Source organism: Lepisma saccharinum, chromosome 21, assembly GCF_977018435.1.
Source record: "Lepisma saccharinum chromosome 21, izLepSacc3.1, whole genome shotgun sequence".
Classification (NCBI taxonomy): domain Eukaryota; kingdom Metazoa; phylum Arthropoda; class Insecta; order Zygentoma; family Lepismatidae; genus Lepisma; species Lepisma saccharinum.
In genome coordinates, this window is record NC_139249.1 from 10,653,055 (window position 1) to 10,671,826 (window position 18,772).

General features: G+C 40.5%; 1 protein-coding gene across 4 annotated transcripts in view; it reads right to left on the minus strand.

Annotated features, from left to right (window-relative positions):
- Nucleotides 1-18,772, minus strand: part of sli (slit guidance ligand) — a 710,118-nt gene that overhangs the window by 139,016 nt on the left and 552,330 nt on the right. For all 4 annotated transcript variants that reach the window (XM_083142573.1, XM_083142572.1, XM_083142575.1 and 1 more), the window contains 2 exons: nucleotides 17,682-17,753; nucleotides 12,659-12,894 (listed from right to left, as the gene is read on the minus strand). In XM_083142573.1, the coding sequence (XP_082998699.1) occupies nucleotides 12,659-12,894; nucleotides 17,682-17,753 (308 nt within the window). The remainder of the gene's footprint in view (nucleotides 1-12,658; nucleotides 12,895-17,681; nucleotides 17,754-18,772) is intronic.

Below are 18,772 nucleotides of genomic sequence, written 5' to 3' on the forward strand. Positions count from 1 at the left end.
GACAAGGGAGGTTATCTTAAGTGTCCCCCCTCAGATTTCCATGAAACCTGGCAGGTGTATAGAGGGGCCCAAAGGAAGAAGTACGTGTTTTTGTGTTTCGGCTAAAAAACAGTTTCAGGGGGGAACCCTCCACTCAAATGTCAAGAAGAGGACCCCGAAACCACGTAAATATGGCATAGGAAGAAACAGGGGGCATAGGGCCCCTCTATACACCTGCCAAATTTCATGGAAATCGGAGGGGGACACAGGGGTCAGATCCCCACGTCAATTTGTCCTCATTTTGACATTTGATGGGGGGTTGCCCCCTAGAACAATTTTTTAGCCGAAACAAAAAAACACGTATTTCTTCCTTTGGGCCCCTCCATACACGTGCCAAGTTTCATGGAAATCGGAGGGGGACACACGGGTCAAATGCCCACTTCAGTTTGTCCTCATTTTGACATTTGAGGGGGGGGTTGCCCCCTAGAACAGTTTTTTAGCCGAAACAAAAAAACACGTATTTCTTCTTTTTGGCCCCTCCATACACCTACCAAGTTTCATGGAAATCGGAGGGGGACACTTAGATAACCTCCCTTGTGAGTCCACATGTGACTGTGTTTAAGTAAACCATTAGTTAAAAATTTGTTTCTTCAAAGAATAATTCGGCGATGAAGAAACTACCTTTTGCTTACTATTAAGAACGTTATCTTGAAGAAACGAATTGGGGGTCCGCTTTTGGTAAACTTCCTCTAATAACAGCAATAAAGTTCAGTTAGTAATCATTCTACCATTCCTTCAAAGAACAATTGTTTCCATAGTTTTCAATATTCTCAAAGAAAATTCGATCAAAATTTCCCTACGAAAAGGGAAATTTCCCTTCATATGGCAACACTGACGAGGAAGCGGATGCAAAAGGGGGGCGAAGGGATGATGCTGAATCCGCAGTGTTTACTTCGGCCGCGTGTTGAGATGATCTCCCTCCCCCCTCCCCTTTAATATGAGAGATCTACTCCGCATCAGGGGCCTTAATGCGAGTTCGTATGTGAAGCAAGGCGTGTTGGTTTGGTCAGCACTTGAGAGTTCCATCTCCCCTATTTTTTGAGGGCCGAGTTGGAGAAATGGGGGTGAAATGCTGTGTTAAAGCAGGATTCTGTGCAGGAGAGCCTACAACGATCAAGTATTTTGCAAAATCAGGACAGGGTGGTCCAAAAATACAAGTTTCGCTTTAAGTGATGTTCGACTCGTTAAAACCGTACACAAAGATATACGTTATTTTCCTTATCACAGGAAATATTTCAGCGCTTTTGAGAAGATGGAGTGAATATTTCTTTACACACACACACACACACACACACACACAAACACAACACTGTGGAAAGTTGACTGGAGAATGACGCTCCAAGACCGCCAATTTCCGCTGCTATGTGACGTTTAGTGTTGTCCACGGGACGAGACGGGAGAGGCTTTTAAAAATTCGAGACGAGACGAGATTGACCATGTGTCATGAGACAAACGAATATTTTCGAGACGAGACAGCATTTCCACGAGACTCCACGAGACGAGACAGGCCAAAGTTTCGTCTCGTGGGCAACACTAGTGACGTTATGTAACGCGGAATTCACAATCCTCCGCCGTTTCCAGGCACTTATTGTACACTGGCTATTAATTAATTCTTCCCTGTCACATACACAACTATCAAATCGTTTCTTTCACTAACATTATGGGCATGTCAAGGCCACTTGAACACTCGACTATGTCTTATCGCAGACCTTCCGCATTTCTCTTAATCAAGACAATGTCGTCTGCATATTGTGTAAACTGGATATCTTCCAACTTTGTGCATTCGAGCCCAGTTACTTCCCGCTTTTTACTGCGTTGCATTTGTTTATCCATTTTTTCTGGCAATCCTCTCTCATCGCAGGATTTCATGTATTGTGTTTAGGCTTAAAAAATACATACGAGGCGTATTCGTAAAGTAAGTACCGTTTGCAAATATTGCCGCTGTAGCGATGCAGTCGCGACCGTGTGAGTTCTCGCTGACGTCCTTCATCCATTAGTTAGCCACAGGCACGCGTGGGAGCAGGTCATTCTTTTTCTTCGTAGTTTTCTGAAGGTTTCAAATGTTCAAGAAAATCAATCGGTCCGCCGACTGTGAAGTCCGGTCTGTGATTTGTTTTCTCAATGCAAGAATGGTTGAGTTCTTGCCTAGAGGACAGACCATCAACAAAGATATCTGCTGTGGCACATTAATCCGGCTGCGTCGTGCAATTCAGAACAAAAGACGCGGAATGCTTAGCGAAGGCATTGTGTTGCTTCACGGCAATGCTCGTCCGCATACGGCCCAACAAACTCAAAATGTCATCACGTCATTCGGCTGGGAACAATTTGTCCATCCGCCAACAGCCCTGACTTGGCACCAAGTGACTACCATCTCTTTCTTCATCTGAAGAAGAAGTTTCTTGCTGGTCAGCGTTTCGACGAGGATGACGACATCGAAGCAGCAGTGCATGGATGGCTTTCGTCACAGGTGGGAACATTTTATGATGATGGGATACAAAAACTAGTGCCACGCTACGACAAATGCTTGAACAATGGTGGAAACTACGTAGAAAAGTAGTTTAAGGTCTGTAGAATGCAATGAAAATAAGAAAAGGTACGAAAGTATTTTACTTTATCTTTTACACCCTTTCGGTACTTACTTTCCGAATACGCCTCGTATATAATGTACCATATTTACGCGTGTATAACGCGCAAGTTTTAAAATATATATATATAAAAACCTACATGGGTGTTATACGTCGTATAATTCCGACAGCTACAAGAAACCATGTGTAAATGGATTTGCACCATTCTATCGCAACGTGTTGCATCACCGATCAAAGTGGCGGGGTCCTGGCGGGAGATTAAGTGCGCACCTTCCGTCACATAGGAGCCGTAACATCGGTAAATTCTTTCAACATAGGAAACACGAAGAGGCGTAGCCCACGAGACTTACAAATGAAAATACGAGGGCTACTTTTTTTTTTCAACCTCCAATGGCGCCGCCAGGTGGCCCGTAAAGCGCTAGGAAGCGAGGCATCACGCAGCGTGATTGGTGTCTCCCCTGCCATTACCACCACCACTGTCAAGGCCAACGCTTCAGTCGAAGCTGAACGACGGGCGCGTAGAGATGTCTGCTACAATCGACTCTCCCGCCAAGTGCAAGGTGTGTTACTGGTTGACTTTATGGAGCCGGCGACCACAATCATTACGGCTGCATACTGTGAGACATTGCGCAGACTCGCAGAGGCATGCTGTCTTCAGGCAGTGTCTTGCTTCATGACAATGCTCAACAACATGTTGCTACGTCTACCCAAGTCCTTCTTCAACGATTCCACTGGGAAGTGTTTGTTCACCCTCCCTACATCCCGGACCTGGCGCCGAGTGACTTCCACCTTTTCCTGGCGATGAAGAAGTGGTTGGGAGGACGGCGCTTCCATACCAATGAGGAGCTGGCTCAACAAACAGGCGGCACCTTTTCTTGCAGAGGGTATTGGAAAGCTGGTGCATCTGTACGATAAATTTCTGAATCTTCTTGGTGATTACTTGAAAAGTAGATGATACGTGTACTTAATATTTGTCAAACCCATTTTGCTATTCATTGTGGTTTTGATTTCATGCCCTATCGGAGGTTGAAAAAAAAAATAGCCCTCGTACATGTTAAAAACACAATGAATATATAATAGAAACGCGAATTTTTTTGGGGGAAAAATAACAACGAAAAATTGAGGTTCCTAGTCATAAATTAAATTAGCTTGTTCAAATTCTCCTAGAGGGCGTAACGTGCCCCATGTCATTCTAATATTCTTGTTGCGCTTGATTCAATGGTAGAGAAACGTGACCGTAATTAATTCGGTAACAGTTCAATACATCGGAGATACATTTCTTCAATCTTACACATGAAACAACTTACGGAAATGAGTTTCTCCAAGGTTTACAACGTTCGTCGAGGTATTTTCTTTCATCGTGGAATATATTTGACTGGGAAATCATGTATTTTTCAAGAGAAATATCTCACCGACGCACAATTGCCATTCCTTTCATTTGCTTGCCCTACGACAACCGGATGTTGTGTACGTTTGATGACGTAAGCCTGTCAGTGTTTCAAACCCCCCTTTTTTCTTTACTATGCTTGCCTAACGTAAACAAACCTAACCTAACCTTATCGGAAATGGTTCGTGGGGCTATCCGTGAATGGTTCGTGGGGCTATCGGTCAGCTACCCGTGCATAATGTATAATTTCCACCGGTGACGAACACGATAGTAGGTATTTTTCGGTGAAGAAGGTTGAAACACTGCATACCCAAAACGTGAGTCAAGATGTGCCCGCCATATTGTGTGTTCCGGAAGCGAAGAAAGGAATTTAAAAAAGCACTCAGAATGTGAAAAATTGAGTTTGTTTTCGTGTAAAAAGCATAATGGCACCTTGAACTATGTTCCGCAATACACAATTGGCAAGTACGAACCATGCGAAACGCAAAATATGCAATTTTAATGTGTCTCCGATGTATGAAACTGGTACCCATAATTCTACCAACCAATCAGACTAATATATTACCCAGTCCAGCAATGAACAGAATTGAGGATGACATCGAATCATAATATTTCATCTATAAACTGGCTCAGTAGAAACGGAAGAGCTGTGATTCAAATCTCGGTTCCGTCTTTTTCCTTGCCGCGGGACAACTTTCCCGAAGAGAAAAAGAAAATATTCAAAGTTCCATTAATAGCAGGTCCTTATTAAAACTTCCCTAACTACCTGGGACGAACAGAAAAAAAGGGGAAAAGTTTTGGAAACGACCGTACGGGAACGAGGATAAAGTGGGACTGAGTGGGTGCGCCCCCCTCCTTTTCAAGCCCCCTCGTATCTTTTACGTGACTACACCTCCATTTGTCTAAAAGTTTTTCGACGTCCTCCTTAAGACATTCAAGATTGACGAAGTTTTCCCTCCTACTTTTCTGGAGTGATTCCTTATCTGACGGGTTCGAGAGTGAAATTCTTCCAGCGTTTCCATCTTACCGCCCTAAGTGAGGGGGTGGATGGAGGGGGGTAACTGATCGCCCTGCCGGTTGCACAAAAGGCTGAATGTCTGTGTGGCCACTTGGCGATTCTTTCAGACTAAGAATCAACTCGGAAATCAAAAGAAAGAGACTGCCAACAATTCTAGGATGTACGAGAAAATGCACATAAGTCACAAACTGCTTGCAATTCTAGGATGTACGGGAAAATGCACATAAGTCACAAACTGCTTACAATTCTAGGATGTACGGAAAAATGCACATAAGTCACAAACTGCTGACGATTCTAGAATGTACGGGAAAATGCACATAAGTCACAAACTGCTGACGATTCTAGGATGTACGGCAAAATGCACATAAGTCACAAACTGCTTGCAATTCTAGGATGTACGGGAAAATGCACATAAGTCACAAACTGCTTACGATTGTAGGATGTACGGGACAATGCACATAAGTCACAAACTGCTTGCAATTCTAGGATGTACGGGAAAATGCACATAAGTCACAAACTGCTTACGATTGTATTATGTACGGGAAAATGCACATAAGTCACAAACTGCTTTCAATTCTAGAATGTACGGGGAAAAGGACATAAGTCACAAACTGCTGACAATTCTAGGATGTACGGGGAAATGCACATAAGTCACAAACTGCTTACGATTGTAGGATGTACGGGAAAATGCACATAAGTCACAAACTGCTTACGATTGTAGGATGTACGGGAAAATGCACATAAGTCACAAAGTGCTAACAATTCTAGGATGTACGGGAAAATGCACGTAAGCCACAAACCTGCGATTTTCAGTTGTTTTCATTTGGGTCACACTGACTCAGAAAATATTATAAGTATAATTTTGTATATAGCATGTGTAAAGAGTCTGAACAGTGATGAGCTAACATTTATATCATATCTGCTATTAAAATAATAAACAAATAACTGTTTGCTGTAAAATTGCATTTCTTTTTACGTAAGTGCTTTTTCCCAAACACCCTAGAATTTAGAGTGGTGGATTTGGTTTATTTGACTTCGCTCTTCTGCCAGTTTTGGCTAATCGTGAAGATGATGGTGAGGGATGAAACTGATGAAGGGACACTCACAAAGAACACCCATGCCCAGGCCGGGATTCGAACCCGTGGCCACTGACGTCGCAGCGTGCTGTGCTAAACACTCCGCCACGGGGGTCGGCGACTTACAATTCATATAAGCATTGCCGTTTTATGTAGAAATGATGGAAGGGAATCAACTTTCAACAGAACAAGTATAGTAAAATGTTAATGATTATAGACCCTTAATAATAATAGAAATAACTATTGATGTTGCGGTTCCGGACTGTTGTGCATCCCTAACGCTGATATTATGATAAGAAATAACACTCGCGTAATGATTACACGTGGATTTATTTTATAGAAATATAAGTGAACTGTAAACTACATATGATAATGCAGAGCGTTATGGACAACGAACATATGCAACGCAATCTGTCTCTTGTTGTACGCTCGACGTTGTTCTCTTGTTTTTAGTAATACTCAACGACAAGAGATGGCACTGGTTGGCTTTGTACACACTAGTTTAGCGATGACGGAACAATTGATTTGTGTTAAGAATTATATTCATTAAAGAGTTACTGATTATTATTATCATTAAACAGTTTATAATTAATCAATAATATATTGCCTTTTAAACAATCTTATTGTACATATTAATGGGCACTTCATTATGTTTATTGTAGAATAATATTATTGTGCATTCATACGAGGGACATTCCGAAAGTAAGTTTCGTCACTTTTTTCTCACAGGGAAGCTGTATAAAAAAGTGAGAAAACACATTGCCATAACAAAAGACAATCTTTCTTGAATTCACGACGGGAGGAGCGAGAGCAGTGGAGCGATGGCGCATGCGCAGAGTACCGAAGAATAGAGATAAGAAGCAGACCGACGTGCCCGAGCTCATTCGAGTGCAAACCAGTAAGGCAGAAAGACGTGTGCTGGAAACATGATCACAAATGGAACTGCGGCAAGCTATTGCCACACACTAAGCAAACTGAAGTCCGCCATTCGACACAAGAGACCAGGGCTTTTGAGTCAAGGGGTTTTGTTCTTGGACGACAATGCAAGACCCCACACAGCAAGGGTCACTGCACAACACATTCGTCGTCTGGGATAGGAGAGATTGAATCACCCGGCCTACAGCCCCGATTTTGCCCCATCAGACTTCCACCTTTTTCCTACGTTGAAGTCATCACTATCGGGACGTCACTTCGGAAGCAATGAAGAGGTGCAACAGGCTGTGAAGAACTTCCTTAAATCGCTGGGCACCGATTTTTACCAGGAGGGTTTCTTGAAATTGATTTCACGGTACGACAAATGTATCAATGTCGGTGGCGAGTATGTGGAAAAATAGCCAAAAGATTGTATTTTGTTATGACATTGTATTCATCTGTTTGTAATAAAGCTTCCCTGTGGGAAAAAATGACGAAACTTACTTTCGGAACGTCCCTCGTATTTATATTTTGAACTTATGTAAAAATAATTCAGTTTTCACTAAATGTTCACCTTTTGAGACTACATGCAACTATTTATTGTCAATTACAGTATACTTTCTCCATATCAAATTCTTACGCAAGCATAGATTAGAAAGAAAATAATATTTTAATCCAATTCAAGGATATGTGACGACCATCCATTATAACTTAAATATTTTTTTCAAAATTCTTACAAGTAATATAATGAAATTATTAACTGTTGGTTTTATTATGTAATTAATGCCAAATGTTTACTAAACCACGTTTGGACCGGTTAAAATCTCTCTATGCCATGCATATAGGTAACTTAGCCAAACAATCAGCTTCTCCAAATTAAGTAAGGTGAATGTAGACCGAGAGATAACATAGATCGGGGCATAATTCCAATAAAAATATTTTTTTTTAACGCAATCACGTTATTCTTCAAAATTGATATTTGAAGTGTTTATAATTGCTATACTTTTCTTTTTCAACCCTCACCTGATATATTTATACTGAAAGATTACACGAGAGAGTTGGGTTACTTTTATACCTCCACTCTGTCACAACTCTATACAAAAATTTCACCACTCTTCCTGCAGTAAATTTTGTACAGTGGGATCCATGAGTATTACCGTGCAATTTGTCCATGACTATTTTCATTAATTCTTCTCCTACATCCTGTGTGTTTTTAAGCGATGGATTTTTATGTATGCTGATGCAGAAGTTGTCAACAGCTTGTTTTGAGTTTTATTTTAATTCGTGAAGCTCTTATTGGGTCAAATAAAGTGCACTAACATAGCGATGGACAATTTGCATGGTAATACTCATGGATCCCACTGTACAGGGATGAACCCTTAGGGTCAATCGGGACCTGTTAACATGCGATTGGAGCTTCAACCGGGGATCGAACCCGGGACCGCTCATACCAAAAGCGAGTTCGGTTACGTTGATATCATCATAATGTGTGATTACATGCCGTGCGTGGTAATTCATCAGTATTTATTAAATTAAATCTCCTCAAGCGTTGCAAGACTTAGCGTCATTATTGTCTTGTCCCCTCACCCCACCCGCACCCTATCTCCCTGTGTTAGAAAGTTATCTTATGCGACTCCACACTGCCAGTGTTATATTTTTTTTTACGATATTTTAGATTTATTAAATTTCCAGGTCGAAATCCCTTAGTATTTATACAGAAATTAGAATACATGGCTCGCGGCGATTCACAAAAACTTCCCCGAGACAAAGAAACTGGACGTTCGTTCCATCTTGTAAATGGAGAACGACTCTATATTGAAACGTGTCACAAAACTGGAAATATCCTTGATCGTATGCAAACCCACAAAGCGTTTGTGTTTGGCGGGTTGCAGTACTGTAAGGGAACATGTTCTATCGCTGGGATTGGATGCGGTGCGAGTTCTCCTCACAGTCTAGATTCAATAGTTACTGGTTTGAGTCCTGGCACGTTGTGTATTTCAAATTGTTAGCAAAAGCTTATTATTTTCACAGTTGGTAATATAAATTACAGGTAATTAGTATTTCAGAGAATAATTACACAGAATAATTAACAGGGGGAAAAACCCGAAGTCTGCTGTTACTTTTTCTCACGATGGATCTCAGTTTTGGATCTCTCACCGGGAATCGAACACAGGACCTCTCACACTGAAGGCGAGAGTGTTAGCCACTTGGCTATGCATGAACCTTAAACATTTGTCTTATCGCGTAAAAAAGTGGTTAATTGGGATCGGACCAGTGGCGTATACTGAGGTCCAAGATCTGGGCTGTCACAATGTCACGTGGTCCTAGGCTATGAATAGAAATACATTTACCAATTCCTAAGAAATCAGGTTGCCAACTCGTAGGAAATTAGGGTTGCCAACTCGTAGGAAATTGGGGTTGCCAACTCGTAGGAAATTGGGGTTGCCAACTCGTAGGAAATTGGGGTTGCCAACTCGTAGGAAATTGGGGTTGCCAACTCGTAGGAAATTGGGGTTGCCAACTCGTAGGAAATTGGGGTTGCCAACTCGTAGGAAATTGGGGTTGACAACTCGTAGGAAATTGGGGTTGACAACTCGTAGGAAATTGGTGTTGACAACTCGTAGGAAATTGGTGTTGACAACTCGTAGGAAATCGGGGTTGCCAACTCGTAGGAAATCGGGGTTGCCAACTCGTAGGAAATCAGGTTGCCAACTCGTAGGAAATCAGGTTGCCAACTCGTAGGAAATCAGGTTGCCAACTCATAAGAAATCAGGTTGCCAACTCATAAGAAATCAGGTTGCCAACTCATAAGAAATCAGCATCATCATCTCACTGATATGAATAATCTTATTTACAATTTTTGATCGATTTTTCTCCTGTACTTTATTCTCTAGACTCCAGGCTTCGCAGATAGCCTAGCTACCCTAGAATATACGCTCCTGGATCGGACCTACATTTTATATTGAATCCGAAGCACTGTGGAATTCTCCTCCACCGGACATCGAACTTGGGGACCCCTTGGTTACAAAGCTGCAACTTTACTAAGTCTTCATCGAGAAGTAAAACTGAGATGATATATTCACAAGATAGTGTCTTTCTAAATATCTGTGCAATTGAATTGATGAAAAAAATCTACAGGCCGTAATGCAAAATTTGCTGGTAAAAGGAAACAACTGAATCCAACATGGACACGGACATTATACTGCAGGAGCCTTAGAAAGAGCGCTTCGCGGGCTAAGAGCAGACGTCGCTCGCACACTATTGCCGATACTCTCGTGTCGTCTGCTCCTCAGCCGAACAAACAGGCCGAGGTAGCAAGAGGCAGAGGTCACTCACCCTTCCAGAAGGGTGCAGCGAGCTATGTGTGGCAACCGGGCTCGCTCATTCGCGTACCTGATTGGTTCTCGCACACACACCCCCATATTGTCGTCTGCTGCAAGCCCGCGAAGCGATCTTTCTAAGGCCTCATGGAGTATAGTGCCATGGAACTTCCTACTAATGTAGGTCCACGAAATATTTATGAAATCTAGATATCAGGGTGCCTCAGGTGGAAAAACATTGGCCAATTGTACATTTTAAAATTGGCCAAATAGCAAATTAAATATTAGTGGTTTAAAGGGGATATATAGTCTTGGTAAAAATCTAGCGAGGCTAACATTTACATCACATTCTACACGATTTTCGCTCGATTTGATTTGAGGTCTGTATCAATCAAAGATGTATCCATCCGGGGATTTTTTTCCGAAGTTGCTTGAATTGGCAACACTGCCTCCGCTGATGCGACACGGTGATAGCCGGGAGAAGCACGGAAGAAGAACGACCGAGGAGGGTGATGAATCGGGAGAAGTATTTCACCGCAGCGGTCACTTCCAAAGTGGATTTCTTCTAATGCACTTCCGAAGCTCATTGGGTTGGTCGCTTCCTTGATCGAAAAAAGGGAACAGTGGACTGTCGTGCAGAGAAGCGAAGGGGGTGGACAAAATAAAAAAAAATGGAGAAAAGAGGCGAAAGCAGAGAAGACAAGACTGGAATCAACACTGGTTGTTTTCTGCGATGGTACGGACTCGAAGATTGCGGTTGGGGCTTCTATAATGCATTGTTCTTCTTCGCTTCCCCAAGCTCTCCCCCCTCTCACTCCATTTCTATGTTTCTCTCTCTCTCTCTCTCTCCTCTTCTATACCTTTCTTTCTTTGTCAAAACGAGTACCCAACCATTCGGAGACGCGAGCGCTCTCTCTGGTGTAGTAACAGGTTTAGAAAAAAAAAATCTTGACTTGGTCCACATTTTGATGCATTGTATAACCACATCACATATTGCGATTTCAATAATAAAAAAAATGTTTGACTGCTAATAAATATTTTTATTTATTACTAGCTGATTTCCCGGCGTTGCCCAAGTATTTATTTACCCCAATCTCTATTAGACAGAAAAATAATGAATTCTAACTATAGTGTAAAATGAACGTGGATTTGAACGGCATTGGGAGTGTCACTATTCATCTTAGCGACCACGAAAACTATGGATTCCACACTAATATCTGTCGTTCTCGGTTATTTTTACATGTCACCCCCTTCCCACCCCTAGGGGTACCAGGGGTGTCTTACCCCCACAGTATTTCTTTCCATATTGCAAGTGATATGTGTACCAAGTTTGGTTTAAATTGCTCCAGGCGTTCGAGAGTTATGCCGGAACATACACACACATACATCCATTTTTATATATTAGAAGAATTAATGCCCAGGCCGTAATTCGAACCCGGGATCTCTGGCGTCGTAGTGCGCTGTGCTAACCACTTCGCCATGGAGGTTGGCAATTATTTAAAATACACTTCACCCTCTCAAGCTCTGGTACCTATTAAATTGCCGTTATTTTACAGTGAAATTGTTTACAGTTGCCCATAAGTGTAACAAAATATCCCAATGGAAATATACCGGGTGATCCGTTTGAGATGTCAGAAAAATAAACCGTTATATACAAGAGGTTAATGTACGTATTTCCGAGCAGCTTGTAGTATAAGCATAAAGGATGTAAGTTTCGAATGGGTGGAGGTTTACTGACTTCAGCTGCGTGGCGGCAGTAGCATGCATGGAATACTCGAAAATTTCGCATGTGTGCGCTGTTGTGACGTGACCACTACCTTTGTTACCATGCACATTAGCGCCGCCATGTGGCTGAAGTCTGTAAACCTCCACTCACTCGAAATTTACATCCTTTCTGCTTATACTACAAGCTGCTCGGAAATACGTACATTAACCTCTTGTGTATAGGATAACGGTTAATTTTTCTGACATCTCAAACGGATCACCCTATGTATATTTGCATATCGATAGCAAGGCCAAAGTATGACAGGTCTTCATGTTTGTTATTGGTTTAGCACCAATCATGGACCTCCAAGATGGCGCAGTAGTACTGCCTTGTAATCGAGAGGTCCCGGGTTTAATCTCCGGTGGAGGCACACATAGCTGTTCGAATCCTCTTTTAAACTGTAGTTCCAGTGCCGATCAGCCTACCTGGAAATAAAGCAGCCTTAAAATAAATAACTGTAACAATAGAGACATAAGTGGGTGTGCATGACCAGAACAAGGCTATAAGAAGGGTGCATGACCCCGTATTGATTACTAAATTGCAAAAATTTCGTCACCTGAGCATTTGAATTCCTGGTCGTGAAGATCAGCAATGTTGTGTCCTTTCAGCTGATTGGGGGAGAAACATCGCGTGTACATGGCCAATCGTGGGCTCCTCCTAAGCCAGCGAGCCAACCAAGACAAGTGACAGTCGCAGATGAACTTGTTGTCGGTTAATCTCAGCGTCCGCAACCTGTACATGTTTTCGAACAGGTCTTTCCCAAGCGAGGTTAGGTTGTTGTTGTTCAGCGTCCTGTAAAGATAAACAAAACAACATGGATATAAGGAGTAAAAATCTAGTGCTGTTGTGTTTAAACTTGAAAATTTATACAAATTGAAAACTAGAGTTTGTGTGGTGAACATAACATGCATTCTCCATCCACTGGAAGAATAAAGTTGAAACAACCAAAACCACGTGACCTCTTGGAAGTAGTTCCTTTTCCTTTGTGTTACTTCTGGGATTATTTTGTAACTAACTCTCTAGCCTTCTTAAACCTGAAGGTTCATGGCTGCAGCAACACAGGCCTTCCAACTGTCCCTATCCCGAGCAAGATCTATATACGCTTTTCCATCCCTACAGAGTTCCTTTAGGTCCATCTCAACGTTATCTCTCCATCTTCGCCTTACTACTGGTCTCTTACCATCAGGTTTCCCAACAAGGATCCTGTAAACTCCTCTTTCCTCTCTCATTTGTGCCACATGTCCTGCCCACCTTCTTGATTTAATCGTTATAATAAAATCTGGACATGAATACAAATTAAGCAGTTCTAAATTATGTAACCTTCTCCACTCATCTGTCTCCTCATCCCTCTTAGGTCCAAATATTTTCCTAAGGATTTTATTTTCAAATACTCTCAATTTATGTTCCTCTTTCAATGTAAGGGACCAAGTTTCTCATTCATATAAGGCAAATTTACTGTTTTGTATATTTTAACTTTTAGTTTCTACGATATTATACGAGAAGGTAAAAGTTTATCAAGTGAAAAGTAAGACCCATTTCCTCTTGTAACCAAACTTTGTAACCACCCACAATGACTAGATTTAGTAATAATAATAATAATATAACAATACAAGTTCTTATTAAGCGCGCGAGGTTCAGCCTATAGGCAGCTCTGCCACCTAACCCTTGTCAATGTAATGTTACATATGTAATATATAATAAACTGCTTGTGGAGCAGTACGCTACAAGTAAAATCATATATAGCCTGCATACTTGAAAGAGATACACAAAATGAAATGAATACACAAAGTGTTTTACTACAAATACAAAAGGCAAGATAATACGTAATAATAAAAGACAAAATAATACGTAATAATAAAAAAATACAATTTCATGTAGTGACTTGGTATCTTCAATATGTGACGGAATTTAGTATTATATTTTTTATTATCATTTTATTTTCTTTTGGTTTGCACTTGCTGAGCGAAGATTGTAATTTGCAAATCTAACAATCATCAAATTTTTTTTTTGAAGATTCGTGAAAAAAAGAAAATAAAGTCTTACCTACAACACGTTGAATGACGTGTGGAAAAGTTATTTCAATTGTTTACAGAAAGGAGTGAGTTTGAAGCAGAATGTCGAGAGTTTTCCTTGGTCAAATTCGACGTCAAGTTTCATTGTGAAGAGTCTGTGCATTGATTTTGTTTTGTTTACTTACAAATTGTGGTTGCTATGCAGGGTTGCCAATTTGGTGTTTTTTGCACCAGACCTGGTTTTTTTGACACCTCGAGCTGGTGCCAACTTTTTGAAATTGCACCAAGGCGAAATTCTGATGGTTTTTTTTTTTCAGATTTTCTGGTGTAAAATCTGGTGCGAAAAATTGCATGCGAATTTTCAAATTGTATCAAAATGAGTTTTAATTTCTTTTTTTTTTTGTTCATCAAAGCATCGTCGGAGAAATACCGATGCCAGGAAAAGGTTTCCAGATCCCCACGGGACGGTGTCAGGCGTCACGAAGTCGTACCCCCCGCCCCCTCCCCCTCACCACTAGGGATGCTAATTTGAAGCTTTTTCCCACAAATCTGGTGTTCTTAAACGTCGGAAGGATGTCAACTTTTTATAACTTGTGTCTTGGCGCAAATCTACTTTTTTTTTCTTGTATAAATTCTGGTGTGAAGAATCTCATTGTTGTATTCAATTTGTAGAGGGTTATAATAGCTTCACTTGGGAATTAAAAATCTACATCAAGGCACTATGTACTTCAAGTACACTGGAACGTATATTATTACTATTCCGTAATGACAACGCCACACATTTAATATTACTTTTATAGAATTAGGCCGTCAGATTGTTTCCAATTATCTATAACTCATTTTGCGCCCGGGGCGACTGCAACCCCCCCCCCTCCCCTTTCCCTACCCGTAGCTACGGTTTCATCAAAATTCTCTTTGGCCACGGGAAGTTGTAAATTGAATACTATCGGATGGAACAACGCACACATTTCGAAATTGATGAACGAACTACGACTCTTATAAAAATTACGTTTTCCTTTTCGGATGATAATTGTGATGCTTTTTAAGGTAAATATACTATTTTATGCTATAATTCACTTTTTTATGATGTAGCGCTATTCCTGGTGATTTTTATGCTGGAATCTAGCGCGTTTGTCCGCTGGCATTTGGCAACCCTTGCTAGATTATTTTGGTCAAGTTGATTCAATTTTTTCACAGTAGCAAGACCACACACAGATAATTTATATTCAGGACATTAGCCTTCCAGAACATTTTAATCCAAAGGGTTTGAAGGCTGTAAGGAAATCTCCCGGAATTTTGCTCTTTAAAGTGTTAGGCTTACCATATTTTGTTGGGTCCAACCCAGGACATATTGGCGATCAACTCGTTACTGCTGAATTTCAATATTTTTTTACCAAAATAAATTGAAATTACTTAAAAGCCTTAATATTTTATTGGAACATTAAACTATAAATTGTACAAGAAAAATATTAACATTATTTTCTAAAATCAATCAATTAATTTTTAAATGTTTAATTGAATAATACATTTTCTGATGTTTAGGAAGCCTCTCTGTTCTAGGTAGCATTATCTGTTAGTTGACTCAGTTGAACTTTTCACTAGACATGATTTTTTTCAGAAATTGCTTGTTTGTTTTAAATTGTGGTCGTGAATATTCAATACCGGTAGCTATTTTCATGTTGAGATTCTCAAAACCCCGGACATTTTGCAATCCCGGACGCGTATTTACAAACCCTATATTACTGCAGAACCTCCAGCGATATTTGGCTTGTGATTGGCTGCCATTCCGGAAGTTACTGCAGCGTTCCTTCAAGGTGACGCTAGATGGCAGGGTTCAAATTAACAGTGTAGATTTCAAATATCCATTCCAACAAGATAAGAAACCCATTTATACAAAGATTAATATTTTAGCACAATTATTTAAATCAATGTTTTAGAAGACAGAAATCAGAACTCATCTTGAAGTGAATGATTTTTCTATTTAAAGTCACATCAGTGCAAACATTGTAACTACCAATGACAATTGAGAAAATTTTGTACGTTCAACGTATATCATTTTAAACATTATATTTATTACATATAAACGTATATTTCTTAACATAATTTCGACAATCTGATTACAAACTTTATTACTATATAATCACGAGTCTTATTTTTCCATACAAGGAAACAAGGAACAATGGACACGGAACATAAACACTTCCGGTGCACACAGCCAATAAGAAAGCTTTATATACCTCTGGTTCTGCAGCACTATCGGGTTTGTAAATACGCATCCCGGACAGCACTAAAAACCCAGGACTGTCCGGGCTAATCCCGGACGTATGTAAGCCTACATGGCAAGCCTACTCGTAATACAAGGTCCCAGAGCTTCAATATAAAAGCCAACTTGACACGTATGGTTTCATTGCATGTACTACATTGATACGTTCAATATTCCTGCACAATATTCACACCCGGGAACACAGCTGTACACATTCTGCGAAATGTGAAACGCACGAAATTTGAATTAAGACGCCGCATCAAACCAAGATTCGACGGTTGTTAAACGTCCAGGAAATGGGACCGAAACCTTTATTCCTCCCACACAATTTATATTCGGTCCGAGTTGCATATTGTTTCATTTCAATACAAGAAGTTGGATGGAAGAAGGGACCGAATTGAAATACGTTAATGACAAAAAATGTTCTTTGCGGTCCAGAACCCATTTACGCTTGATGATTCTCTCTCCCGGACCGGAATTAGATTTATTTGCGATTCGTGGACCTTTAACAAATTGTCTATACCCTCCCCCCCCCCCCCAACACACACACTGAAATAAACAACGCCACGAATAACAGAAGACGAGTTTTTCTTCTATTCCTTAGGTATTTTGATTTATGCGAAATTTGTACTTTTAGTATAGTTGTGTTTTCTCACTTTCTTTCTTCTTCGGTTGTATTGTATTGTTACAATTGGTATCTTTGAACTGTTATTAATCTATGTACACCTATTGTAATTGGAGCCAGTGCTCTGTTATTGGTGATCATTGGAAGGAAAAAAAAACAAAAGAAACAAGCTACACAGTTACAATTGAATGACAATTAACAGCAGCATAGGAGCACACTTTTGGGGGGGGTGAGTACGGCACTTTCTGCCTCCCCACCAAATATTCACGTACAGGGAGACATTTTATGTATATTTACACATGTAGAATATTGTTTATGCCAACCTTGCTCCCCCAAAATTTATCTCAAGTTGGCACCTCTGAATAGCAGTGTTACTTAATGGCAAATTGTGTACTTACAAAAGAAAATCAAGACATTTCCACGTATAAAAACAAAGGACTGCCCCGACTACATGTCGACAACTGCTACCTTTACTCTGAACCGTGAGCATGAGAGTACTTGCATGCCACTGTATGTGAAGTATCTTCTATCAAAAGCGAAGCTCACACACACATCATTCTTGGACAAGCGTGCACGAACAATATTGTCGGACAACACTTCAATGGGGTTCGTCTAGTGTTTTCAGAGCTGTGGACAACTTTACATATGAATCAGTGGCGGAGGTGGGGGTCATACTCACAGAATCTCAAGATCCTTCAACCCTCGAATGGCTCCTTCGTCGATGCATGTCAGGTGATTGTTGTCCAGCTGCCTGCAAAGGAGGAGAAAAACAACAATTACAATGTACAACAAACACACGCCTTCGCATGCCAAAAATAACAAACAATGCTGAAGTAGCAATATTTTCTGAAGCTATTTACGAAGCTCGTATAAACACAGCTCGAGATAATCTTCATAAGTTTCGATTAAACCATGATAGAAATAGCGGATTTGGAAGAGGGGCCATGAACAAATAGAAGATACAGGATAAAAAAGAACCCTTCAATAATATCCTTCTCCAGATAGATAGAATAGGGAACACTCTCCCCCCCGCCCCATTTCCAAGTTTATATAAAATTTTCAAGGGTAGTATTGTCAACATCTTGGAACTTGAGGTTCATGTTCTGCCCCCCCCCCCCACCAAATGTTAGTTCCAAGTTACGCTGCTGCTAGATACTTCATTATTTTGCGTATTCATATTTTATTTTCTTAGAAATGTCTTGAATACGACAAACATAACCTGCTACGATTTACCATTGTTTAAAAAAATAAAACAATGTCCCGAAAAATTAACAAGTGTAGAACACTTAGGTACCAAAATAATAAAATTCTAGTTATTTTTTTAACCTAAGTTCAATTTAAAAGTCTAAAAAAAATCGCAGTGTAACCACTGGCGTACGCTGAGGGGGGACTGATGGGGCTACCCCTCGAAATTTCTAGAAAATTAAAATCTTCAAATAAAAGAAGTGAAGACCTAGGGGAAAGAACAGAGTGAAAATGACCCCATTGCCATTTTTGAGAGTGGAAAATTCTAAATATACTAAATATCGTATTGTGTATGTCACCCCCTAGAAAGTGCCTTTACAATTCCAGCCTTTCCAAAAAAAATATGCGCACGCCAGTGAGTGTACGATCTGAAACAAGTTTCAATCATCTTAATGGTGTATTTTTTTCTGGACACACCTGAAGAGTAGTTGTAATACACAGCCCCCACTTCCCTTCTCTACGGAAGTATAAAGAATTACAAAGTTATTTTGCGGTTTTATTCAACTTCTGTTTCAAATATAAATA